At 43.3% G+C, this 26,872-nt stretch overlaps 2 protein-coding genes across 3 annotated transcripts; one reads left to right on the top strand and one right to left on the bottom strand.

Annotated features, from left to right (window-relative positions):
* Positions 1–345: 345 nt before the first annotated feature.
* On the top strand, positions 346–22,105 carry med12 (mediator complex subunit 12). 2 transcript variants are annotated; one of them, XM_035649731.2, is made up of 43 exons: positions 346–511; positions 1,691–1,795; positions 1,898–2,089; positions 2,676–2,835; positions 3,027–3,202; positions 3,597–3,707; positions 4,071–4,343; positions 4,515–4,661; positions 5,073–5,172; positions 5,287–5,423; positions 5,648–5,779; positions 6,290–6,416; positions 6,628–6,857; positions 6,956–7,015; positions 7,121–7,294; positions 7,758–7,902; positions 8,822–8,940; positions 9,927–10,070; positions 10,157–10,320; positions 10,821–10,952; positions 11,229–11,456; positions 11,568–11,712; positions 11,889–12,009; positions 13,063–13,173; positions 13,274–13,387; positions 13,538–13,674; positions 14,423–14,602; positions 14,860–14,931; positions 15,021–15,184; positions 15,340–15,501; positions 15,699–15,900; positions 16,114–16,223; positions 16,371–16,506; positions 16,918–17,067; positions 17,271–17,636; positions 17,726–17,867; positions 17,965–18,167; positions 18,900–18,974; positions 19,206–19,435; positions 19,584–19,767; positions 20,628–20,885; positions 21,539–21,620; positions 21,712–22,105. In XM_035649731.2, the coding sequence occupies exons 1-43, from the start codon at positions 413–415 to the stop codon at positions 21,747–21,749; spliced, it is 6,537 nt and encodes a 2,178-aa protein (XP_035505624.2). In that variant the 5' UTR covers positions 346–412; the 3' UTR covers positions 21,750–22,105. The 2 variants fall into 2 exon arrangements, with proteins under 2 accessions (XP_035505624.2, XP_035505623.2); XM_035649730.2 differs by having other exon boundaries at positions 17,965–18,176.
* Positions 22,106–23,397: 1,292 nt separating this feature from the next.
* On the bottom strand, positions 23,398–26,746 carry mars2 (methionyl-tRNA synthetase 2, mitochondrial). Its single transcript, XM_035649739.2, has 3 exons — positions 26,024–26,746; positions 24,852–25,186; positions 23,398–24,635 (listed from the first exon to the last, which is right to left on the bottom strand). Exons 1-3 carry the CDS (start codon positions 26,295–26,297, stop codon positions 23,457–23,459), a joined length of 1,788 nt encoding a protein of 595 aa, XP_035505632.2. The 5' UTR covers positions 26,298–26,746; the 3' UTR covers positions 23,398–23,456.
* Positions 26,747–26,872: the final 126 nt, after the last annotated feature.

Genomic DNA, 26,872 nt, shown 5'->3' with positions numbered 1-26,872 from the left:
TATAATATGTGTTATTATCTAAACTCAATTTCTTGCAGAGGAGCAGGTCTACCATTAAATCAATTTTAAAAAAAGTAATTAAAAAGTAAAAGTACTTTATAATTGTATGTCAAGTAAATAAAATCAAAATCAGAAGAAAAGCAAATTAAAAAGCAAGTACTGACTTTAAGTAAAAGAGCATTATCCTAAGAGAAAAATTATACAATGAATATATCCACCACTCGTGTATTTGTTGTTGTTGTTGAAGAAATGTGGATACGTCAAAGCGGAAGTGGTGTCAACAACGCAAGTGCTCGGTGCCTGTTCTCCGTGGATTTTATTTTGAAGTTCCCCGGCGGAAGTGCTCGCTCGGTCGTCGCTCGGTCTCGGTCTCTGAGGAAGAGGAAAGCCCAGGCTGTGATGCCGCTGGACGATGGCTGCTTTCGGGATCCTGAGTTACGAGCACCGGCCATTGAAGCGGCCTCGCCTCGGCCCTCCGGACGTTTATCCTCAGGATCCGAAACAAAAAGAGGTCAGACGTGTGCGATGCGCGGTCGGAAAGAGGCAGGGACGGGGACGGGGGACGGGGGGGTTTGGAGGGGGGTGTGGGGTGGGGGGGGGAAGAAAAGCCCGGAGTCGAGGAGCTAACAGCAGCTAGCCCCCTCCGAGCGACTCGGGCCTAGCAACAACAATGAGCAGCAGCTACTTGTCAGTTTGTTAGCTAGCTGCTCGGGAAAACAACCGGCTCGCTCCGGTGGCGGACTTCGCTAAAGCTAGCTGGTCGGCGGGCGGATGCTAGCCCCGGCCAAGTAAACTACAACCGACCCATGCATCTTTGCGACGAAATAAAAAAAATAGCAGTTACCAATCGACGTGGACAGTTCTTTCTGTGTGTTCGTGCTTTGTGCGTCGCGGGTCGTTAGCTCCCATGTTTTGGGTCCAAACGAGTTAGCGAGGCGGCCGCACACTAGCGAACCCGCGGTGGTGTGTACGAGTGCCCCTCGTCTAAACCCGACTCGTCTGTGCTCATCTGTAAAACGGGACTTCGGCCTGGACGAGTGCTGCCGCCGCCTCCTGGTCTAATAATCCCCTTAGGGTGATCAGATGCCTCGAATAATGGGTGGGGGACACTCGGTGTGGGTCCCTCCGCTGCCCCCAACACACCCCGAGTGTCTCCCATGCTAATATGTTAGCTGGTCCTGGATTCAGACAGATTGCAGATAGACACTGGTGGCTTTTACTTCTCTGAGAACGAGGCCCGTCGCGACAGTTCCGCGATCGACTCGAGGTCAGATACATGAACATGAGCTCAGTTGTGTTTCGATTGACCTCCTCGCTGACATCCATGTTGTCTACGGGCGTGTTTGTTGACAAAAGAATCGACGTCAACAACAGCTCGGCGACGACTCGCTGCGTCTGTCCTCTCCGTCCGTACGGTTTATGAAACGTCAGAACACATGGGTTTCTTTGTGTTTCTCCAGAGGCATCATGTCTTGAAAAAAAAAAATTGGCTTGTTTTTGGTCTGGGACCTAAACGAGAGTCTCAACGACCAGCAGGCCTGTGCTGCAAGCTCGCCGTTCTTAAAATGATGTTGCTTATCGCAATCACTTCCGGGGACAAAACGTCGTGCAACAAACAGTCGTTATCGTGACAGGCCTGCTGGGAATATGCACTGAAGTGTGTGTGTGTGTGTGTTTGTGTTTGCTTCAGGATGAGTTGACTGCACTGAATGTGAAGCAAGGATTCAACAACCAGCCAGCTGTGTCTGGTGATGAGCACGGCAGTGCCAAGAATGTCAACTTCAACCCCTCCAAGGTACGGACCCCCTTGCGTCTCCGTGCATCACCTGTTGTATTTATGCTTCCGGCGCTCGTGATTGTTTTGGCCCTCACATGTTTCCCGCTCAACGCTCTGCAGATCAGTTCCAACTTCAGCAGCATCATCGCAGAGAAGCTGCGTTACAACACGTTCCCAGACACGGGGAAGCGTAAGCCACAGGTCAACCAGAAGGATAATTTCTGGCTTGTCACGGCGAGGTCCCAGAGCTCCATCAATAACTGGTTCACGGATTTAGCTGGGACTAAACCCCTAACACAGCTGGCTAAAAAGGTAAGACCGCGGTGTTTCGCCACTAAAATCCTTCCTTTTTACTAAACAATGGATCTCTATGTTGCTCGAACTGGTGGGATGTCTGACTGACAAATCTCTTTTGAACATATGTTATCTCACCGTCTGCACTGAGATTGAATTAGCTGGATTATTACTGCAATGTTTTGCACATCCGTCTCCTGTGCATTGTTTTTGTTTTGTGTGTTTCCTGCAGGTTTCCACTATTTACATTCTGAACGCACTTCACACATATCAGTTGCTAAAAAGCAATTAATGTAGCTATATACTTCATATACTTGAGGCTGATATCGCCCAGTACTCATACTGCAGAATGCACAGATATCAGTGCATTTTTATATGTAATTAGAAGGTTTATCTCATGTTTATGTAGCATTTTGACTGAATTTTAGCACAGTTTAATCCTTTTAAAATGTGTTGTACTGTCAGCTGTTTTGGAAAAAAAGAACCCTACTCTTGTACTAATAAAAAAATAATAAATTGCTATGGACTTTTGTTTTATGGCAAAGTTCTTTTTATGTTTGTTATTTGTGCTGTTACTGATTCACATGCATTGCTCGTGTCACAGGTTCCCATCTTTAGCAAAAAGGAGGAGGTTTTTGGATACTTGGCCAAGTACTCAGTCCCTGTCATGCGTTCAGCATGGATGATCAAGATGACCTGTGCGTATCATGCAGCCATCACAGAAACTAAAGTCAAGAAGAGGCATGTCATTGATCCCTGTATAGGTAAGCAAGTGATTAAGGTAATCACAAGTTTTTTTTGTAAGAAACATTGATGCTTTTGGCCAAAAATACATTATAATGTAGGTCATCTTTTGTTCTTAGATTGTGTGACTAAAATATGTGTTTCTAGTCATTAGATTTGTCTTTTGCTTTGAAATTGATTTTTCTGTGTCCTTGTGTTTGTGTGTGTGTAGAATGGACCCAGATCATTACTAAGTACCTGTGGGAGCAGCTTCAGAAGGTGGCCGAGTTTTACAGACAGTTTCCCAGTCAAGGTTGTAGCTCACCCCTGCCGGCCACTCCTGCTGACGTGGAGACGGCCATGAAGCAGTGGGAATACAACGAGAAGCTCGCAATGTTCATGTTTCAGGTCCGTTCTTTGAACAGTTGCTGAAAAGTCACTATTTAAAAAAAGACGCTGCTTATTGGAGAAAATGCTGCCCATGTCAGCTTTAAAACACGCATCTTGTAAACAAATACTTCAACAACATAAATCATCAAATGATTATGATTTTTTTTTCTCTGAGTAACAAACAAAATAATCACATTGCATTTGGGTAGATTTGTTTAGGAAAGGAATTAGTAATGGATTACTTTTTCTGTTGTTTGACCCACTGGATTCTTTGAAGAAGATGGAGTTCACTGCATATTTCAATCTAATGAATCCATGAATTAATTCTGCATGTTTACATTTCACATTGTAATTATCCTGTTCTAATGCTAGTTGAGTTGAAGATGTACATGTGATTTTTTTCTGTGTTCAGGATGGCATGTTAGACAGACATGAGTTTCTGACGTGGGTGCTGGAGTGCTTTGAGAAGGTTCGACCTGGTGAAGATGAGCTTCTCAGACTCCTCCTCCCCCTTTTACTACAGGTATACCCTCTCATCCATTCACTATCATCTCAACATCTGTACATCAGTCTCACATCATCACTCCTGCACTGATGGATTACATCTGCGAAACTTACAGTCCTACTTAACATTCTTACATCTGTGCCCAGTTGCACACACCAGCTGCTCCGTATTACAACAACCGTTGGCATCTACAGCTGCCAACAGTTTATCATGGACCAAGTTAAATGTCTCCATCCACAGCCTTTTGACAGTGTTGACCTTTACTGACAGTGGCCCCTGTGACCCACGGCCTCTCACTTTGTTTCTGCTTCCAAAGCTGACTGATGTTAATGGACTCTGAGTGCTGTGGGTAATGCTGTGAATCTCTGCTCCATCCTGCAGTACTCAGGGGAATTTGTACAGTCGGCTTACTTGTCACGGAGACTGGCTTACTTCTGCACACGCCGCCTCAACCTGTTGCTAAGCGACGGGAGCCTAGGCCCCAGCACAGGAGGACATCCAGCACATGGCATCTTGGCGCAGCAAGGTAACGCCCTTCCCCCAACCCCGACCTCCCAGCCAGCAGGAGGGAACCAGCCCCAGACGCCCTTCACAGATTTCTACATCTGCCCTCAGCACAGGCCTCTGGTGTTTGGCCTCAGCTGCATGTTACAGGTATTATACTTTTACTTTGGACTGATGTATGATTTAAACATGGGATATCTGACACTTTTTTTTGTTATTTTCTGATAAATTGAAAATGCTTGTGCAAATGACTAGACTAATCATCCCTCTATTACATCTTTTCTTTCCATTGTTGTTTGTGTCTCGGTCTCGTCACATCAGAGCATAGTGTTGTGCTGTCCCAGTGCCCTGGTGTGGCATTACTCTCTAACAGACAGCAGAAACAAGACCGGCTCCCCTCTGGACCTCCTGCCCATTGCCACATCCAACTTACCAATGCCAGGAGGCAACACAGCCTTTACACAGCAGGTAGCTCCATCGGTATTTATAGAGTGCTCTTTCTTTCCTGTGTTAATTTCAAGACACTTGTAAATGTGTGAGTTTGGTGCACAAAAGCCTCTTGGTTGGTGTTCCTTATTTGCAATTTAAGTTTTTTAAGTCCATAACAAACATGATGAAACAGGATACATTACAACAGAACAAAACAAATCCAGGCACATAGAAATTTATGATACAGGTAAAATAAGATAAAACATAATTCGACAGAAAGGACCAGGTGGTAGGAGATATTTGTCTCCCAATAAAGCTGCTGAAAACAGCTGGGGATATTCTGGCAATGGCTTATGTAACCACCCTGCTGATTTTTCCATTGATTTTGGGGGTTGTTTTTGTTTTCCAGATGACAGGATAAATGTTCTCTGAACCCGTCTTTCACCACAGGTCCGTACAAAGCTGAGAGAAATCGAGGAGCAAATTAAGGAGCGAGGCCAGGCGGTGGAGTTCAGGTGGTCATTTGATAAGTGCCAGGAGACCACAGCGGGTAAGAAAACTGTTCCTTTATCTCTTGCAGACACCTGCCGACAGCCGATATAAGGAGGTTTGTGGGAGGGAAACATGCTCAGTGTTTGAGATTATTTTTGTTATCTGTTGCCAGGGTTCACCATCGGAAGGGTTCTTCACACTCTGGAGGTTTTAGACAACCACAGCTTTGAGAAGTCTGACTTTAACAACTCACTGGATTCGTTGTACAACAGGATTTTTGGGTCCGGCCAGAGTAAAGATGGCCATGAAGTAAGGATCTCTAGATTTGTATTATGCACAAACACGTAACATTATACACTGCAATTTATAAAGATAAAATAATGTTGAGCAAATTGTTTTTAATCTGTCACAACCGAAAAGTGGAGTGATAAGGTTTATATGCTTATACCATGTCATTTTCAGATAATACATTTCGGCCCCCAAGCAATTCTGTTTTTTAGTTGCATTGTCTCATCGAGCATACTTCTGTCCAGATGTCCCCAGATGATGACGCCGTGGTGACCTTGCTTTGTGAATGGGCGGTGTGCTGTAAGCGCTCTGGCCGACACAGGGCCATGGTGGTGGCCAAGCTGCTGGAGAAGAGGCAGGCAGAAATAGAAGCAGAGGTAAGAAACGCAACCATGTGCAGCTGAATTCTGATACATGCTTCTATCTCCTTCTTGTTTACCATATATCCAAAATAATTTTCCCACAATAGTAGGGGTGACCAACTTCATGAGGCTGTTATTGGTTCCCAGCCTCGATTTGACTTCCGCTTGTACGTCACAAGTTTGGGCCTTACTGTGCCTATGAGTTATGAACAGTTCAGTTTTCCTGCTCACATTTTGATTTAAATGACTTTTGGAGGCCTGAAGAGATTTATTAATAAAAATTATCAGCAGAAATTTATGTTTTTATTTCCTTTTTATCCCTTATTTTTCAGATAAATTTTTGGACCCCATGGGAACTACTGACTTAAGTCTCATTAACCCTACTGTCGTGTCTGAATATTGATCTGCTTAGTTCTTTAGTTTTTTGTTTTTTTGCAAATCCACAGCTGATATTGCTCCTCTACACGGCAGAGCACTCAAAGGCTGTGTGTTATGTCTTGTCTTGTCTGCTGTGTGTGTTTGCAGAGGTGTGGTGAGTCGGAGGTAGTGGATGAGAAAGGCTCTGTGTCATCCGGCTCCCTCTCAGCTGCCACTCTACCAGTCTTTCAGGATGTTCTGCTGCAGTTCCTTGATACTCAGGCCCCCACACTGAGTGAGTCTTTCTTTTTTTTTTTTTCTCAATTTCTTTTTCTGCTGCTGTGATTCTCAAATGTGTCCAACTTGATCTCGGTATAATATTGGAGGAACTCTATATCCTTTTTGACTTTGCTTCTTATTCCATTACCCAGTGCATATTTATTATAATTTTTTTGGCAAGGGAAACCTGCTATTGAATTATTCAAATCCTCTTCTCTCCTCCGCAGCGGAGCCGGGGAATGAAAGTGAACGAGTGGAGTTCTCCAACCTGGTGCTCCTGTTCTGTGAGCTCATCCGTCACGACGTCTTTTCCCACAACATCTACATGTGCACACTCATTTCCCGCGGTGACCTGGCATCTGACTCCCACCTACCGCGCCCACGATCCCCCAGCGATGAGCCCTCGGATGACTCAGAGCGCAAGGAGCAAGAGGCAGGCAGCAGTGTCAAGATGGAGGTACGTTGGGAGGCATCTTTCATTGGTGTTGTGTGATGAGTCTTTTGTGTAACAGTGCAGTGTAATAAGTTAACATGCGAGTACGGTTTATTCAACAGGATGCAGGCCTTTCGGAGTCGATGGAAATCGACCACAACTCGAGTGCTAATTTTGATGAGGTAAACACAGTATTTCAAGTTTTTAGTGTCCTGCTATGACACATTAATAAATATAATTTGGAACTGACATTTCGGCATTGCTCGGACTCGGATTTTCTCTTGCAGATGTTCTCTCCTCCGATGCACTGCGAGTCTAAGGGCAGCCCGTCTCCAGAGAAGCAAGCTCCGGAGCAGGACAGCAAGGCCGGCTGTAAAGACAAGGGCATGGACCCGGCATTCCCTCAACTGTACGAGCAACCCCGGCACATTCAGTACGCCACGCACTTCCCCATTCCTCAGGTGAGAACACTCATGATTTCGCATTTAAAAAGAAATCCCAGCAAGTTGCATTTATAAGATATTATGGATCAGCAAATGTTTCATACAGAATATTCTTCCACTCAATATATATTGAGTGGAAGAGCAGTAAAGTGCCATTCCTGATACATGAAATATAGTGTATAGTGCATTTTAGTGGTATCGTAAAGAATAAAGTGTCTTTTAAAACTCTTATCAAAACATTTTATTGGAAAGCATTTATGAAGGTCATTATCTCTTTATATTAACAATTTACTTTTCCTTTGTGTTTTTTTTTGTTTTTAAGTTGGCAAGCTTGTTCGTTTCAACTTTAATTTTCATTTAAAGACAAATATTGCCTTGTTAAATGAATAAATATTCTCTGAAATGGACATATGAACCATAGAGTTCCTCAGGTTCCCACAGTTGGCAGTCTATAAGGGTGTTTCGGTCTTTCTGTCTTCAGGAGGAAAGCGCCAGCCACGAGTGCAACCAGCGGTTAGTGGTCCTGTATGGTGTGGGAAAACTGAGAGATGAAGCTCGACACACCATTAAGAAAATCACCAAAGACATCTTGAAGGTTCTCAACCGCAAAAGCACAGCAGAGACCGGTAACGCAATTTTTATCTGCATTTCTTGCTTTATTTTTATTGCTTTATGTCTCCCATTAGGCTGATATTTTTACATTACTGTAGCTGTAGGTGTGCAGCTTGTCTGGCTGCCAGCTCCCGTTTAAAATTACATTTCATCAACTTTATTTCATCATTTAAATTGCCTTGACATTTCTATGCATGTTCCCAAATTTATTGAGTCAATTCTTTTCATGCTGCTGTCTGTAGAATAATCCTGGTAGAACATTAAATATAATGTTTTGCCTCGTAGAAAGCATGAGCTCTATCATGCTTGGATGTTGGTAAAACATTGTTCACGCACACACTTCCTGCTCGCTTTCCTGCTGTGGCCAATCCAGCTGTTATCCTACAAAGAAATATTCTCTTTGAATATTTTTCATTTGTATTCCCTTCCTCTTGCTCTTCTTAAGAGAACAAGCTTTTTTTTTCTTTCCATGTCGATCCTGAGGGGTTGCATTTCTCAGTCTTCTTTCCACCCAATTTCTATGCTAATAGCTCTCATCTGTTCACAGACACTTTATCTCAGATACATGTGACCTTATTAAGGTGCTTTAAGGTTTTCTGAGTTATAATTGCATAGATTGGAGTGTTTTGTGCCAACTAAGCACACGCCTGTCGGCTCCCGATGACCTTCAGCTCACAACTGTGTTTCTCAAAAATGAAAAAGTACCATTTTGATTTACTCTAAGTTCCTTTTATCACAGTGTGTTTTGCAGTAAAGCTTCAAATTGAAGGAGGCTGGAAATAAGATAACAGGCCAGTGAGTTGAACTTGATTTCACGGCTGGCCTGTTTGGTGGACTTGGAAAGGATACCGCTGACCAGTCCAGAGTTACTGTTTCCTCTCATAGTTTTTTCCTCATCTCTCTTTTTTTTTTCCCCCTTTCCCACATACACAGGAGGGGAGGAAGGACAAAAGAGGAAGAGAAGTAAGCCGGAGGCTTTTCCAACTGCAGAGGATATCTTCTCCAAATTCCAGCACCTCTCCCACTTTGACCAGCATCAGGTCACCTCGCAGGTGAAACCAGAGATCCTCAGCAGCAACAGGGTTCATTAATGCAAATACTAGCAGCCTAAGACAAGTGGGCTCCCAAGGTGCCTCATTTGAATGTAAACGTAATTTGAGTATAATTTGATCTCTCTCTCGTGAGATGTCTGAATACGATTTGAATGGATAATGCATTCGGATGGCTGTAACTCAGCACAACGTAATGTATTTAAATTTTTAGATAGTCCAGGTTGTAACCGAGAATTCAATTGATCCCAAATGCAATATAGTCAACAATATCTCATAGGTTATAAAGCATAAAGCTCTTGAAAATGATGTATCATTTAATTTGCATTTTAAGTGCCCTCAATTCAAGCTGGCTAATAGTCCCTGGGTCAGCAGGTCTGCATGAAACTAACACAGATTCAACAACTCTCAAGAGGAACTCCAAAGCTTGTTTCAGAGTGTTCAGGGAGTTGCCCTGTTTTGTCAGTTAATTTGTCAGTTTCATATGTAAGATCAACTTTCCAAAGGCATTATGGTTGTGTTGGTTTCCCTCTTTCTTGCTAAGAGTGAGATGAGAGAATCAATAACACTCTCAACTTGAAGACAAGAAGCAGGCTGTTTTTCTCTCTGCTTCCTGTATTTATGCAAAGATAAACTAATGTGTCTGTGGCTTCATACTTAATTGACAGATGTGAGAGTGCCCGTGGTGAATTCAAAATGTTGTAAATACTTATTTTAAGAGCGGGTTTCTTGTCATCAGTCCAAGAGAAGAAACCCCTCATCTTAATTTTCACCACTGGGGTTTCTTGCTCCTAGTATTTTCTGAAGTAAGTAACCAACTGGAGAGTTGACAATCTACTTCCTGTTTACACCGACACGCACATGCTCAGTGAACGCGAATGGTCACATGATATAGTTAAAGCAGCAGGATGTAGCCTCAATAGTCAAGGTTTGAAATTTTGTGGGTTTTTTACATGTTAATGATCATCTGATAATTTGTTTGTGTGCAGGTGTCCAGAAATGTGCTGGAACAGATCACCAGCTTTGCCTTAGGGATGTCTTATCACCTGCCTCTAGTCCAGCACATCCAGTTCATCTTTGACCTCATGGAGTACTCCCTCAACATTAGTGGCCTCATAGACTTTGCTATTCAGGTACGGCCAACTTAACTAAAATCATTGAAACATGGCTAAATTCAGATACATCTCGTTTTAATTGTCGCCATTTGTGTGTTTTGCAGCTTCTGAATGAGTTGAGTCTGGTGGAAGCCGAGCTGCTGCTGAAGTCGTCCAGCCTGGTGGGCAGCTACACAACCAGCCTCTGTCTGTGTATTGTCGCTGTGCTGAGGAGGTACCACTCCTGCCTCATTCTCAATCCTGAGCAGACAGCGCAAGTTTTTGATGGGTATGTGATTTATGAACTGTGGCGTTTGCCAACAGTATCCCTAAAATAGAATTATATATCCCATTCCTGGTACTGTTTGGATTTTTTCATCTTTACGGTGAAATTAACTGAAATTAAAGTTGTTTAAAGTATTTTTTTATGTAGGCATTAACATAGAAAGTAACACAAGCCTCCTAATTGTATCTCTAATGCTCAAAAAAAATTGTTCAAAAATAATTTTTAATAGTTAACTGTGCTGGGGTTTTTCGCTAGGATGTGTATTGTCCTGGCCAAGAAAATATCAGACACATAGCCAGCCTTGAACCACATTTTCTATGGATTAAAAATACAAGACATAATGATTTAATTACCGAGCTTTAGAGGTTGGAGGATTTTGTCACGTTCAGACGGAGCCAGACTGGCTGTTTCCTCCAGTTTCCAGGCTTAACGCTAAGCGAATACACTTGAGATATGTAGCTGAGGTAGTTGCTCGTGGATCATGTGTGTAAATGTGTTCACAGGTTACGCATTGTGGTGAAATCAGGCGTGAACCCAGCAGACTGTTCGTCTGCTGAGCGCTGCATCTTGGCCTACCTGTATGATCTCTACACCTCCTGCAGTCACCTCAAAAACAAGTTTGGTGAGATCTTCAGGTACGAACGAATCTCCAACTGTTTGAAAATGTTTTTCCTTAAAAAAAACTTTTGACTGATTCCTCAGGAACAGCTGTCTTGGAAAAGGGAATTTTTCATGCAGCTAACTACACACAAACTGAATAGTATAGTACACTATACATCTACACATTTTTATTTTATTTAGTTTCTGTTTTATTTTCATCCCAGTGTCCTTCAGGCAAATCCAGCAACTGTTCATTTCTAGTTGTTTTCTTTTTAGCACCAACCTTACCTTTTACTCTCTGCTGTGTCCAGTGAGTTCTGCTCCAAAGTGAAGAACTCCATCTACTGCAACATCGACCCGTCAGACTCCAACATGCTTTGGGATCCCGTGTTCATGATGGAGGCCATCGCCAACCCGTCGGCCCACAACTTCAACCACTCCATGGTGGGCAAGATCCTCAACGACAGCCCGGCCAACCGCTACAGTTTCGTCTGTAATGTGCTCATGGATGTGTGTGTGGACCACCGAGACCCTGAGAGGTGTTTTACTCTTGTTACGATTATGTCGCGTCTGTGTTTGTCTCGGACTGCTTTGGGGTTTTTTTAACTAATGGTTGGGACTGTGGTTGATGTTGTGTTGTGTTCCTCCAGGGTGAACGATATCGGGATCCTCTGTGCGGAGCTGACGGCTTATTGCCGCTCCCTGAGTGCCGAGTGGCTCGGTATCCTCAAGGCTCTCTGCTGCTCCTCTAACAACGGCAACTGCGGCTTCAATGATTTGCTGTGTAACGTAGATGTAAGTTCCCAGTTGTTTATTTTGCACTCTACCTTGCTTATTGAACAATTTTATCTAATCCTTGGACACCGTGGTTTTTGATGCCCACTGCTGCGTTTGAGACATATATGTCAATACTACATTTTACCATCTCATCCTATTGCATTATTTTGAAAGTCGCCTCTTGTATCCTTCAGGTTAGCGATTTGTCCTTTCACGATTCCCTGGCAACCTTTGTAGCAATTCTCATTGCTAGACAGTGCCTACTCCTAGAAGACCTGGTTCGCTGTGTGGCCATTCCCTCCCTCCTCAATGCAGGTAAGGGTTATGTACTGTGTGTGATTTGCCAATTAAATTAGTGCAAAATAAAGAATATTTAATCTCGGTTTAGTCAAGTTTGCATTAATCCTACCCCTGTTGGAGAAGCTCGACATTTCAGCTATTTAACCCTTTATTGTTAATTTCTTCAACCATGTATCCACAACTTTTAGCTTTTTTGGCTGGAGTGACTGTGGTCCTGAGCTACGTGCCCAAATGTATGTGAATGAGCGACTGAGAGATGGAGTTAGGTTGTGATGAAGTCACACCATTACACCGAGAATTAAGTGTTTGGCACAAACAGTATCTATTGTCTGATACCTTTATCGACCAGCAACAAATCTAAAGACCTTTTGAACAGACCCTCTGCTACTTTCTGTGGAAAACAGTCACTGGCACCATATATATATATATATATATATATATATATATACACCCCTGTCAATTGCAGAAATACCCCATGGGGTACGAGTATCCCTGGTTTGGAACCACTGCTTGAAGCATCTATATAATCTATAAATAAAATCCCCCCCATGAGGATTTCTATAAATGAGTGAACAGTACATTTCAACTTGGCTCATAGAAAGGAAACGCCAACCTGTATAATGCACTATTTCTGTTAGAGAGGAGGGTAAAGGCAGTACATTTGATCTGGGTCCATGAAACATCAATGTGCTTTGTGCACTGGCGAGAGAAGAGCCTCTCACCCCCTGCTGTTACTCTTTCTTCTCACAGCGCGGACAAAGCTCCACTCAGCCATGCTGTTTGGTCAGGTTTGGCTCATTTCATAACACAACTAAACATTTCAGATGCCAGCCGCTCTGGCTTGGGTTAAATGCTTTGTTCTCACTCCATCTTTCACGACAACAGCTCCATGAAAATTCCACTTCATCCTGACTGATAAGAGGTCTATTTAGGATAAAGTTTAAATTTAGATTTTTAATTTTAGATTTTTTTAGGCTTTGATGTAGTAGATTGTGTATCCTATGCAAAATGAAGAAGAGGAAGAAAGTCACGTCTAATCTGTTCCTATGTGTCTGAACTTACCTCCAGCCTGCAGTGAGCAGGACTCTGAGCCAGGAGCCAGACTCACCTGCAGGATTCTGTTGCACCTTTTCAAGACGCCACAGCGCAACCCTGTACCCCAAGATGGTGTGAAGTCAGGTAGCGAACACAACCAAAAATCTTTTTCCCAATTTTTTTTCCCCCCAGCTCATTTTTGTTTCCACTTGATTGATATTGTAACAGTGTTATGACTTTGCAGATAAATCCTCAGTTGGTATTCGGTCGTCCTGTGATCGCCACCTTCTTGCTGCCTCTCAGAACAGCATTGTTGTTGGAGCAGTATTTGCTGTCCTAAAAGCTGTCTTCATGCTGGGTAAGAATGTTTGTCATATTAATAATTCAAGGTCAGGACCTGCCAAAAAACTGTATCAATAATTAGTTGGGTTTCCTGGTCAAAGCTCTTCTCTTTATGGCCACTGTTGGATCTTACTGACAGATTTTTACTGGTTTCTTCATGTTCTAGGTGATGCTGAGCTAAGAGGCTCGGTACTGTTGCAGCCTGCTGGCCTTGATGACATATCTGAAGGACGCAATGTCTCTATAGAAACTGCCAGCTTGGATGTTTATGCAAAGTATGTTCTGAAGACCATCTGCCAGCAGGTGAGAATATGAGCTGAAATGAGGTGAAAGATATTAAGGCAATGAAATGCACTGTTACACCAGTTCGTGTGTGAAATGGAAAATGTGAAAATGACGATACAGATGAGTGTTATCAAATGGGCGACAGGTGTAAGGACCGGTGCACACGTTTCCTTTTTTATGTTCAGTATTATCAGTGCTGGAGCATTTTTCTGTCTTCACACCTTTTGTGTGAATGTGCATAGAAACAGCAAACTTGTTGTTTTCGCTCATGTAAGCCCCCCTTGGTTTTTCTGAGGTACTTGTAAGTGCAGTAAGCCAAAAATGTATGAAAAGCGTGAATGAGATCATTTTCTGCACCAGATGTTACTTATGCCACATGGATATGAAGGGCAGAGAGAGAGAGAGAGAGAGAGCTGGCAGCGGCTCAGAGGGTTGAACCGCTCTGAGACCTTAAGAGACTTCAGACACATTTCACAGTTTCTACCCAGCAAGGCTCTGACATGTTATTTTCCCGAGAAATGATCCATTGCCCTGTTTTCATCGTCACCCACTCAATTTTGTTTAAGCTTGTTTCACGTGAATCATGAGGCTACATGATTCTATATCTTCTATAAGCTTCGCTGTCCCTGAAGTCTCACTCTCTGAATCAAGATGCTGTAATGCAGGTCCTCCTGATGGCAAATGTAATTTACTGACTACTTTCACATTACACATTCTGCCACTTCATCCTCCTTCCCCTGCTTTGCCCTGTCGTTCTGTCCCGCAGGAGTGGGTGGGAGAGCGCTGCCTGAAATCTCTGTCTGAAGACAGCAGTGCCCTCCAGGACCCAGTGCTGGTGAACATTCAGGCCCAGCGGCTGCTGCAGCTCATTTGCTATCCTCATCGCCAGCTGGACAGCGATGATGGCGACAACCCGCAGAGACAGCGCATCAAACGCATCTTACAGGTAGAAATATATACACAAACTTTTTTCTGTTTGAGCCAGAGAATTATTCCTTTTTGAGTTAATGAAGACATATACATATGTAGGCCTTGAACATCTTGGATTATTCTCTTTAAAATAATACCAACCTTGTCTTTCTTGGATCAGAACTGTGGGGATTTGCTGCCCTCACCTGGCCGTGAAGTGTCCAAACTCAGAACTGTTTTTTTAATAAGAAAATGGGAACATGTATAAAAACAGTAAACCTTTCTCTTTCATAGAACATGGACCAATGGACGATGAGGCAGTCGTCCCTGGAGCTGCAGCTGATGATCAAGCAGAGCACAAACAATGTAAGCTGCGGTTTGAGGTGAAAGGATGAAATATGAACGTGTTGTCTTTGGCAGAATAATCTGAGTACTCCTCATTTATTTTACAACAGGAGCTCTACTCACTCTTGGAGAACATTGCCAAGGCAACCATCGAGGTGTTTCAGAAATCGGCTGAGATGAACTCCAGTAACCCCTCAGGCAACGGAGCAGCAGTCCAAGGCGGCTCCGCATCCAACAACAGCAGCACCACAAGCAAGATGAAGCCGATTTTAAGGTTTGTCCTTTTTCCATAGCAGATTACTGATTTTTCTTTCTCTCTTTTCTTCGTATCAAACATTGGAGCAAATTTAGTTCTTTAATTCTGATTTCTAGGTTATAATTAACTTAAACCCTTCTCCTCGTCTTCTTTATTTGATCTTTTATCCGCAGCTCATCAGAGCGGTCAGGTGTTTGGCTGGTGGCACCGTTGATAGCCAAGCTGCCCACCTCAGTTCAGGGCCATGTTCTGAAGGCAGCTGGAGAGGAGCTGGAGAAAGGACAGCACCTGGGCTCCTCCTCACGCAAGGAGAGGGACAGACAGAAACAGAAAAGGTAAGTGGCTAATTTGATTTATTCTGTTTTTTTCTACATGATAAAAAGCGTCTGGTAAACTATATGGCTGCATGGAGGTTTTCATTTAGTGTCACTCTCACAGGCTGTGGAAGCTACAAAAACAAAAATGAATCAGCCATCTGAACATGATTTCCTCTTTATTGAATTCATCCCCCCCCCCCCCCCCCCTTCCCTAGTATGTCTCTGCTAAGCCAGCAGCCTTTCCTGTCTCTGGTGCTGACCTGCTTGAAGGGGCAGGATGAGCAGAGGGAAGGTCTTCTCACCTCACTCTACAGCCAAGTGCAGCAGATTGTCACCAACTGGAGAGAAGACCAGTACCAGGACGACTGCAAGGCGAAGCAGATGATGCACGAGGCTCTGAAACTGCGCCTGAATCTTGTAAGACTTTCTTTAATTAGCTTTTCAGTGCAGAATCTTTTGTTTTATAAAGAAATCTGTCTATAAATAGTTTTGCATCCTTCTAGATTTGTATCCCTGGTAACTAGCACTACCAAGTTGTCTACAGATATTGATATATTTATCTCCTTTGTTTTGTGTTTGCCCAAGCACGCCACGAGGACACTAACGACATTCTTTCCTCTCCATACAAAGGTGGGCGGTATGTTTGACACGGTGCAGCGCAGCACCCAGCAGACAACCGAGTGGGCAGTACTTCTCCTTGACATCATCAGCAGCGGCACGGTGGACATGCAGTCCAACAAGTGAGTGTTGACTACAGAGAAGGCCCCATTCCAAAGTGCAGTCCACACTTTATTCCTCTAATTGGACACTTGAGTTGTTTGTCTAAAACAAAAATAATTGTCAGTCACTTAATCCACCTGAATCCTCTGTTCGTTTCTCTCCAACAGTGAGCTCTTCACTACCGTGCTGGACATGTTGAGTGTGCTGATTAATGGCACACTGGCTGCTGATATGTCCAGTATCTCTCAGGGCAGCATGGAGGAGAATAAGAGAGCCTACATGAACCTGGTCAAGAAGCTCAGGGTAATAACCGCATGCCTTTCTCAGCCTCAGCCGGGGTGTTGAGTCTGAATATATGCTCTATGTGATTTTTTCCCTGTATTCGTGACTGTTGACTCTGCCAATAGGCTTTGTTGTGCTTCAAAGTCAAGGACCATTTGCTTTTCTTGCTTTTTTTAGCTCTGAATTAAGAAGAGGGGTTAATTGGTTATAACTAAAATTACAGCTATCAGCTAAAAATAAGTTTAAATAACAAGTTCAAATGAATCTACACACAGTAGAATTTCTTCTGCCAAAATATTCGCCTTTAAAAACTGTGACAAAAGTGTGAAACACAAAAGTATCAGGTCAACAAAAGTGAAACGAAATGTTGTCTTGATTGGCCAATTACTTTGCTCGCTGCTGTTCTTCAGTGTCGCCATTTCATTTCTACAGAAAGAACTTGGAGATCGGCAGTCGGAGAGTTTGGAAAAAGTTCGCCAGCTGCTGCCGCTGCCCAAGCAAACCCGTGATGTCATTACCTGTGAACCTCAGGGGTCGCTCATAGACACGAAGGGTAACAAGATCGCCGGCTTTGAGAAGGAGGTAAAGCGGATTTATCACATGCTCCTTGAGTGAAGTTGCGTATCACATTGCTCATGTTGTATCGACAAAATTAAGAAACAAAATTAAGAAACAAAAGTTTTGCACTGTTTGGTCACAAGTGATAATGTTTAAACATGGGAAGTGCTGCCTTTTTGTAATTGAGGTCAAAATTGAATGACACTGCTGTGTCTTTGTTCCATCAGGGCCTTCAAGTTTCGACCAAACAGAAGATCTCTCCTTGGGATGTCTTTGAGGGTCTCAAACACTCAGCCCCTCTCTCCTGGGGCTGGTTTGGTACAGTGCGCGTGGACCGCAAGGTCACCAAATTTGAGGAGCAGCAGCGCTTCCTGCTCTACCACACCCACCTGAAGCCCAAACCTCGCAGTTATTACCTGGAGCCGCTCCCCCTGCCCCCCGAAGAGGAGGAGCCCCTGACGCCTGTCTCCCAGGAACCCGAGAAGAAGATGATGGAGGCAGTGAAGCCAGAGAAGAATGTGCCTGCGGTGCCCACTGACTCCAACAAGAAGAAATCCAACAAGAAGAAGAAAACTGCTGCTCCGAAGACTGAGGTCAGTTAGTATTAATGATTTTAGAATAACCCGCTTTTACTGACAGTCATTGTTGATATATTTATCATTTTGCACTTTTTCCTCACCAGGACTATGGGAACCGCACACAAGGTGGTGTGAGCTACGGGACTAACATGGCGCCTGAGCTGATGCAGAACCACCCGTATGGCAGGCTGCAGTACAGTCAGCAGGCCATGAGCATGTACACACAGAACCAGCCTCTACCTCCAGGTCAGTTCACCGCCTATTGGTTGAAACAAAATAATGATCTTATTTACCATCTTAGAATGTGGTTTGCATGATTTTTTTGTTGTTGTTTTTTCCGCAGGAGGTCCCGGTTTAGAACCTCCCTACAGACCCGCCCGCAACCCACAGATGAACAAAATGCCTGCTCGGGCCAGCTACCCAGGCATGATGCCCAGTATGCAGGGGAGCATGCCCGGCATGATGGGAATGGACAAGCAATACCAAATGGGTTATAAGCCCCAGAATAGCATGCAGCAGAGCCAGATACTGCGCCACCAGCTACAGGTCAGACTGGTGAGTCAGTCTGCACTGACAGATCAAGAGACACCTTCTTTGATTCCCTGTTTGAGTTCCTAAGCCCCAACATCATGGGTGAGAGTCGGAAAAAGGATTCCCTGCGATTCCTGATAATCTAACTCATTGTTGTGGACAGGATTTTAAACTTAGGAAAAATACAGAATGTGTGTGGTCTGTTAAAGACTTAAACATTCTGCAGCATTTACTAATGGAATATATTAATTTATTTTGTGGTATTTATACGTAAACTGTAAATCTGTCTTCCAGTACCAGGGAATAGTGTATGTGAATTGATTGAATTAATTCCATGGGCTATTATAGCATATAAAAAATGCAGTCACAGCAGGGTGGGCTTACCAGAAGACGATAATCATACTTACTGCCCATTTAATGAGTTTATGAGGCTTTACTTTCCTCATGACTTTGATTTTTTTCCACCGTTTTAGTAGTTCCCAAATGTTTCCATCCATCTGTTTTCACGCGAAAGCTAAATTTCACACTGAACTGCTTCGGACAGGATTTAAATTACAGGTGGATCATTGAGTTTTCTTTCTGGCACTGGATTTAAAATCACCTCACCTCCCCTAGAGAAATAAATCTTGTCCAAATTAGGCTCAAGACGAGAACTATTGCTATTGAATTAGGACTAAGAGTCCTCTTTTACTCGGCCAGAGGATATTGAATCATTGCGATTTGTGGACTTGTTCCTTCTCTTTTCAGAATCAGAGCATGATAGGGCAACAGATGAGACAGATAACACCCAACCAACCGTACACTCCAATGCAGGCATCTCAGGTAAAATGTCACCTTTTCTTTTCTCTGGTTAAGAAATGCATGCAAGACACTGCATTCTAAACAGTTGCCATCTACACAGAAATACTTAGTTACATGTGGGCTCACGTGCATTTTGGGGGCTTTGTTTGGATTCAGCATGTAAATAATCCTGACAACACTATCAATCAATCAACTTGTTGGTAACAGTCTCTTTCTCAGTTTTAATCCTCTACCTTGTCTCTGTCTGTTCAGAACATATCTCAAGGCTATACCACCTATGGATCACACATGGGGATGCAGCAGCATCCGCCCCAAGGTGGTGGTATAGTCCCGTCCTCATATGGGAACCAAAACTTCCAGGGCGCCCATCCTGGAGCCAACCCGGCTGTGGTGGATCCTCTCAGGCAAATGCAGCAGAGGCCCAGTGGCTATGTTCACCAGCAGGCTCCCGGCTACGCACACAGTATGCAGAATGCACAGAGGTCAGTGCAATGTCACAAGGAAGGCTGTTGCTGCTGCACTGTGTTTCCTGTCCAGTTCCAGGCGGTTGACATTTATTTATTGTATTATCTGCATTGATGTTAACCACATTTGCTACCTGCCCTCATATTTCTGCCCTGTAAACCTCAGGTTTGCCCACCAGCCCCTCCAACAAAATCCCATCATGCACGGTCTCGGCCACATGGGAGGCCAGGGCGTCCATCTGGGCTTGAGGCCCAATCAGATGCTGGCAGAACAACAACAGCAACAGCAGCAACAGCAGCAACAAGCAGCACAGCAACAGCAGCAGTACCTCAGACAACAAGCACTCAGAGTATGTCACTTAATCACCATATTTTAGCTAGGCCTTTAGCTCTGTTTTGGTTATGTTTCCTCATTATAATGATTAACTTGCAAAGTGAAAAGGAGGCCGTTTGTAGACACTACCTTTTTAATCATGTAACCCTAAAGCTTGACTTTTGTTACTTTCTGAAAATTCATGTTGTTTGGTTACATTTTTGCTGTATTTGCCAGTGAATTTCCCAAAAGCTAAATGTTGTGTCTCTCTGTGTTGTGTTGAGGAAGCAGAGGAAACTCGAGATAGACTCAATAGGATGGTTCCGCTTTTTAACTTCCGTAGTTAATTTTTAAGTTTTACAGTGTGAATGTAAGGGAATGTAAACATATACAAAAATATCATAATCATCTGCAGGAGGTTCTGAAAGTCACTGGCCTCAGGCTGAGAATTTCAGTCTTTATGACAACAATTCTAATAGGTCTGCAATGTTGCCACTGGCCAGATCAGTCAGTACAATTCTAAAATCTAAAATCATAAGCATAGACTGTATATGAAAATGGACATAGTCACCGGGTCTGGAAAGTGAAGCCAATGCAGAATGACCAGCAGAGGGCGACTCCAATAGTCTCAATAAAGCTATTTTGTATTTTATTGTCTTATGTAGAGTAAAATAGACGATAAAGATGAGCAGCTCTGTCAGGCCCAACCCCCGCTCCTCCAAATATGGTTACTTCTGGTTTCAGAAAACAAAGATGGCGCTGGCCAAAATTGCTAAACTAGAGGCTTCAAAATGGCAGTTCACAAACCAACTGGTGATGTCATGGTGCATTTCCACTTGGTCATAAGTCTCTAATAGCAACTGTTCTCTTTTTCCGGGTTATCAACAACAACAACAGCAACAGGCCCAACAAGTTCAACAGCAGCAGCAGCAACAACAACAACAACAAGTACAACAACAACAGCAGCAGCAGCAGCAACAACAACAACAACAGCAGCAGCAGCAGCAGCAGCAGCAGGTCCAGCCACAGCAGGTTCCTCCTCAACAACAAGTTCCACAACAACAACAGCAGCAGCAGCAGCAGGTGCCAGCAGTGCAGCCGCCAGGCCAGGCACAGAACCAGGGCCTGGGTATGCAGCCACTGCCCCCGCAGCAGGTAGGTCCCATCCAGATGACAGGGACCGTACGGGTCGGAGACTTTGGCACTTATTTGTTGAAGCACATGTCGGTGTCAGAAAGATTTATACAGCAATATGTATTGTTGTATAACGTGGTCTATCAACACAAGTTTTTTATGTCAGTATTATTTAAGTAATGGTTTAGGCATGAAGTCAAATAGCCTTGCCGAGTTTCTTCTGTCCTTAGAGCTCTTTTGTTTGTACATTAGTACTTTTTAAAAAATCAACCTCGAAAGTTGAACAACAATGCCCCCATCAAAATTACATTGAGGGAAATTTGGAAACACTTTACTAAAGTCATATCTCGTTTTTAAATGAAATGCTTTTTGGCAGACAACTCATCAACTTAAATCAAGGTTTTAATGTTTCCAGGATGGCCCAGGATTACCCACACATTATTTTCGTTTTGAAAAAAATAAAGGAAACTGATGGATTAATTACGAAGTCAATTCTATTAACATACAAAAATGATTGGACACCGATTAAATGTTAGAAATCGGTCTACCAAATTGGTATCCATTTTGCATAAAGGTCTGTGGTGATGTAATGTAAAGGTGGCTGGAACTTTTTAAAAAGGTAACACGTGGAGAAATCTCTGGTCTTTTCTTCTAACACCGAGTCTCTGCTTTAGTTCCCACGGCAGGGGATGCAGCAGACTCAACAGCAGCAGCAGACTGCAGCTCTGGTCAGGCAGCTGCAACAGCAACTTTCAAGTAAGTCAGAAGCTTCTTCCAACAAATTTCGTTTTGGCCCACAGCTGTTGAGATTGCACACTTATAAATCAACGTTGCCTTTTCTTTTCAGATACACAACCAGGACAAGGCACCAATTCATACTACTGACAGTGCTCGTTCACAGTAGTGCAGAGAATAGGCCCGGATCATGTAAGGAGGCGGAGCTCTGTAGATTGGCAGACGAATGTGTCCATTCCTGTGTTAGGCTCTTAGGAAGGGAACAAGTCACAACGGACAAACCAAACCCCATCTCGACCGCTGAGGCGACGATCCGTCATGTAATTATGGATTATCAAAGGAAGGGATCCCGCTGTGGGCGCAAGCAGATCATGGTTAATAATGGAAAAGTCTATGTAAAAAAAAGTACCAGAAATTATAAGAATAATGCAATTTTTTTATTTTATTTCAATTTGTACAATTTTTTCAGTTTCGTGTATTTCTCATTAAAAAATCATGTCAGTTTTTTTATGTCTTGTACTTTGTGTTTGCTGCCTGTAGTGTGTTTAAAACCTGTCAATGAAACGATTAATGATGAAAGTAGAGGGGATCAATGGATTTGTTCTATTGTTTGAAGCTGCTGTTGATCAGAAAAAACAAATGCTAAATTACAGTCCTTGTGTGTGTGTTGACTAACTTTTACTTTTCTTGAGATGAGATTGTTTTGGCCATTGATTAATTGATATTGATCCCATGTTTAAACAGCAACTTGGAAAAAGTTAAACTATCTATTGACTCACATCAATAGATATGACTGAAAGGATGATAACCCATCATGATGTAAACGACAGCTTGTTAACAACACAGGAGGCTCAAGATTTATTCCAATAAGTTTCTCTAACAGGGGAAACACCAGGCTGTTTTTTCCTCAGACAAATCATTGTAATGGTCAGACATCTTTTACAGTCAGTTTTCCGTGTTTTTACCCGAGTCAAAATGTTTGAAACGGATCTTTTTTGTAATTGGTTGACCTTTGAAATTTAGCAAAGGCACGACAGTTTGAGCTGCCTCCGGAGAAGAAACAGGTGTAATCAATAATAATAAATTCTGTATTACAGTTTAGATGCATCAGCTTGATTGTCCAGTGTTGTGCTCGCTCACTCGCTGCCTTAACAGCCGTTATTTGTGTGAGCTCCAGCTGTCTGTTTTCCTGCTTTCACAGATCAAAAAATAATTAATATTGGAACCGGACCGGTTCTCCGTTGGCTGCTTAAATCAGCCAATATGAGCCATTCGCAGATATATCCTTATCGGCATTCATGTTTGCACCAATACGAAAATTTAGTTTTACAGGATAAACAAAGATATTGAAAACTGCGAAAACTTAATTGTGTAACTACGTAGTTTGTCCTGCAGAGCGTGCTCTGAAGGGGATACATGAGGCCAAGGTTGAAGCTAAACAATGTTACAGATTCTCAGCTGTGTCTTGTACATTATGGCAAATTATACCAAACTGTTTTGTTCAGAAGTCGCAGTTTTGGAAGAGAACAGTTCCAGTGATATTAACAGAAGTTCACATCCAAAGTGGGGCAATATATTTGTATCTATATAGTTTTACCCCTAAAATCAGTATTGACATAAGCCTCCAAAAATCCATATTGGTCGGGGTCAAAAAAAAATTGTGAGGATAAGAATGTTGAAGGTACCAGATTGTTCTGTCTTGACATTTGTCAGCAAAGCTATCTAAAAAATGTGGATGATAATGAACCCCAGCCTTTAGAATATGAAGTGAAAACAAAACGTGTAACACAAGTCGGCGTGAGCCACAGGACTTTTACTTGTGAGTGAAACAGTCTACTGGGAACAAATAACAATTCCTCATTTTTTTTTTGCTGCCTTTTTTGCTTTGTTAGGTTTTTGTTGATCTACATTCTGACTTCCCAAGCGGCTAAAAAGCACTCCAGAGTCGGGTCCTAGTGCTCGTCCTTCGAAGGGACACTCCATTCCCCGATAGCTGGGCAGGAAGTTCAGAGCGGCCCAGCTCCTCTCACCGGGCTGCACTCCGAGTCTGGACAGGAGTTTGTTAGAAAGTTCTGGCACAATCGGCTGGAGGAGGGTGCCATAGATCCTCAGGCATTCAAAAGAAACATGGATGATGGTGTCCAGCCAGCGCTGATCCTTGATGTCCCTCTTGTCCAGCTTCCAAGGTGCATGGCGCTGAACAAACCTGTTGGTCTGTCTCACACAGGTAGCGATGGCCTCCAGAGCTTTGTACACGTGCAGGCTCTCGTAGTGCTGCTCCACCACAGCAGGTAGATCTTTCACAGCAGCCAACATGCAGTAGTCTTCAACCACAGCTCTGCCTCCCTGTTCTCTTGGGAAGGACTGAGGGCAAAAAGAGGGATAGACCTGAGCGGGGTTAAGGCCTGGAGCTGTGCAGCGGTTAAGCAGACCACCCAGAGAGTCGACCAGCTCCGCGTTCAGCACCTTGACTACTTTACGATCTGTGTAATCGCAGTCTGAGTCTGGGACACCCTGACGCAGAAGGAAGTACCTTATACCATCCGTCGTGAACATCTGTGAGCGTTGAAGAGGATCGACCACATTACCCAAACTTTTAGACATCTTCTTTCCTTCTGCTGTCCAGTGAGAGTGTACGTATATCGTCTGTGGCAGCGGCAGTCCAGCTCCGAGAAGGAAAGCTGGCCAGTAGATGGCGTGAAATCGTAAGATGTCCTTTCCCACAACGTGGTGGACCACGTTCCACCACTGATTGTGTTTCTCCGGATAGCCGGCTACTGTGAGGTAGTTCACCAGAGCGTCTAGCCACACATAGATGGTTTGCTCGGGGTCGCCAGGGACCGGGATGCCCCACTGAAGGCGGCTTCTCTGACGTGACACTGAGAGGTCAGGAAGGTCGTGCTGCAGCCACTGGAGAACAAACTGGTGGAAGCATTCAGGCTGCACAGCCCGGGGATTTCCTCTGAGCCAGTCGAGCAGCTGAGACCGGAACGCAGACAGGCGGAACATGTAGTTCTCTTCTGTCATCCACTCCACCTGCAAAACAGTGAAGGGGAGATGTGTAGGGGTTTGGTTGATGGGAGTAAAACTACACAAGCTGCAGAGGTTTTAAAGGAAGAGTTAGAAAAGTTGAGGAAATATGCTTATTTAGTCAAATGAGAACATCAACACTCTGTTTGTTAAATATGAAGATGGACCACTACATAAAGAGCACTAAACAGCTTCATATCATCCCGTTATGGCTCGACGTACCTTGTGTCCGCTCTCGAGCGATACTTTAATCTCTTTGCCCGATGAGTCCACAGCATCGCCCACCTGCGACGGCGTGAGGAAGCTCTCATCCTGCGTGGAGTACCAGCCTTCGTAATGTCCCTTGTAGATGAGCCCTTTGTCCCAGAGCACTGACCAGAAATGCTCCACGGCCCGACGGTGTCTCGGTTCCGTGGTTCGTATGTAGTCTGTGTGTGAAATGTCGCAGCTGCTGAAGAGATGCTTGAATCTCTCAGACACGTCGGTGCAGAAGGCGAGGGGATCTTTTCCTGCAGCTTCAGCGGCTTGTTGGATTTTCAAGCCGTGTTCATCTGTGCCTGAAATGCAAGGTAACAGGATCAGAGGTGCAACCAATTATTTTTTATTATCAATATATCTACTGATTATATTCTCAATTCATCCTCCAGTGTTTGAATATAACAAAAAGTGATAGGTGGCAATCAAATTTTCCCAGAGCACAAAGATATCTAATTTAACAGTCATATTAGACAGTAAGAGGACATTTTCATATCTGAGAAGCTGGAACCAGCGAACATTTGTCAATTTTTCATTAAATGACTGAAACAATTAACTTATTGCCAACAAGTTAGATGGCAATTACATTTTTCCGGAAAACGAGTAGTAGTTAGAGCTGCAACAATTAATAGATGAATCGGTTAGTAATCGATTAATAAATGAATCACCAACTATTTTGATAATCTATTAATTGGTTCAACTTGTTTATTTGAAACAAAAATCGGAAAATTCTCTGATCTCAGCTTCTTAATTGTGAATATTTTCTGGTTTCCTGGCTCCTCTATGACAGGACACTAAATATCTTTGGTGTGTGGACAAAACAAAACATCATCTTAAGTTGGGGAATTTCTTTCACCATTTATGACATTTTATGAACCAAACAACTAATTGATTGATCGACAAAATAATCGACAGCTCAATCGATTATGAAAATAATCGTTAGTTGCAGCCCTAGTAGTAGTTAAGCTTTATTATGGAATTTAATTTCCTGTGCACAAATTACACAATTTAAGATTTAAAATTTGAAATAAAATGCATTTACACGATGACACACAAAAAAACAACAAACTCCAAGTGTGTGGTTTATCATATGCAGGAGAAGCGACATGCACATGTATAGTTCGGTAAATGGGATTTACCTGTTGCAAACTTTGAGTTGAAGCCCTGGAGCAGCTTGTACCTGTGCAGGCAGTCGGCGATCACAGCTGAGTACAGGTGTCCGAGGTGAGGAGACGCATTGACATAGAAGATGGGAGTCGTTATGTAGTAACTCCTCTCCTCTGTGCACAGGAGACTCGACACAGAGACCCTCTGGTGCCTCGACAGAGCTGAACCGGGTGATAGAAACGAGCTCTGCCGCAGTCTGTGAACAGCCTCACAGCTCCTGGTAACAAACAGGGAAGGGAACCTCATCGCTGGCGAGAAGATGACAGCTCACATGAAGGCCGCCAAACTGTCTTTACTCCCAAGAGTGCGGAATAATATATATATATAAAGTCGCTGTTGGTCGACGTGTTACATCACAACGACGGGAATTCGTTGTGCCCATGTGTTTTCGCTAGCTCGTCAAGGTTAGCGCTACTTCCGGTTTCTGTGAACAATCGCTCGTCCAATCAGAAATGAGCAACAAATCCCAGCCACCAATCAGATTGCGAGGATTGTCCCTCGTCGAAGCCAAGTCGCCTTTTTTTCTACTTTTCTAAGATGTAAAAAGACAAACACCTGAGAATGTCACGAGAATAAAATCATAATTTTAGGAGGAAAAAAAATAAAACAATGATTCCACAGATTTTACCTCATTAAATTACGACTTTATTGTTGCAATGCTGTGGTCTTTTTCCTCATCGAAATGCAACTTAATTCTTGTCATATCATGACTTCTTCATCTAAATTGCAAATTTATTTCTCGCAATGTTACGACTTTAATATCGTAATATTACGGCGTAATTATCGAAATGTTATTTAATTTTTCACCGAACAGGACCATA

Source organism: Scophthalmus maximus, chromosome 9 (assembly GCF_022379125.1).
Source record: "Scophthalmus maximus strain ysfricsl-2021 chromosome 9, ASM2237912v1, whole genome shotgun sequence".
NCBI lineage: Eukaryota > Metazoa > Chordata > Actinopteri > Pleuronectiformes > Scophthalmidae > Scophthalmus > Scophthalmus maximus.
Note: the sequence above shows the minus strand (reverse complement) of the source record. Positions and strands in the feature narration are given on the sequence as shown.

Coding starts and splice junctions, on each gene's coding strand:
- med12 (XM_035649730.2), top strand. CDS start 413: ATGGCTGCTTTCGGGATCCTGAGTTACGAGCACCGGCCATTGAAGCGG. Junction 10,953..11,228: donor AAGTTTGGTGAGATCTTCAG/GTACGAACGAAT, acceptor TGCTGTGTCCAG/TGAGTTCTGCTCCAAAGTGA. Junction 14,603..14,859: donor GCATCAAACGCATCTTACAG/GTAGAAATATAT, acceptor TCTCTTTCATAG/AACATGGACCAATGGACGAT.
- mars2 (XM_035649739.2), bottom strand. CDS start 26,297: ATGAGGTTCCCTTCCCTGTTTGTTACCAGGAGCTGTGAGGCTGTTCAC. Junction 25,187..26,023: donor CAACTCAAAGTTTGCAACAG/GTAAATCCCATT, acceptor CTTGCATTTCAG/GCACAGATGAACACGGCTTG. Junction 24,636..24,851: donor CGCTCGAGAGCGGACACAAG/GTACGTCGAGCC, acceptor ACTGTTTTGCAG/GTGGAGTGGATGACAGAAGA.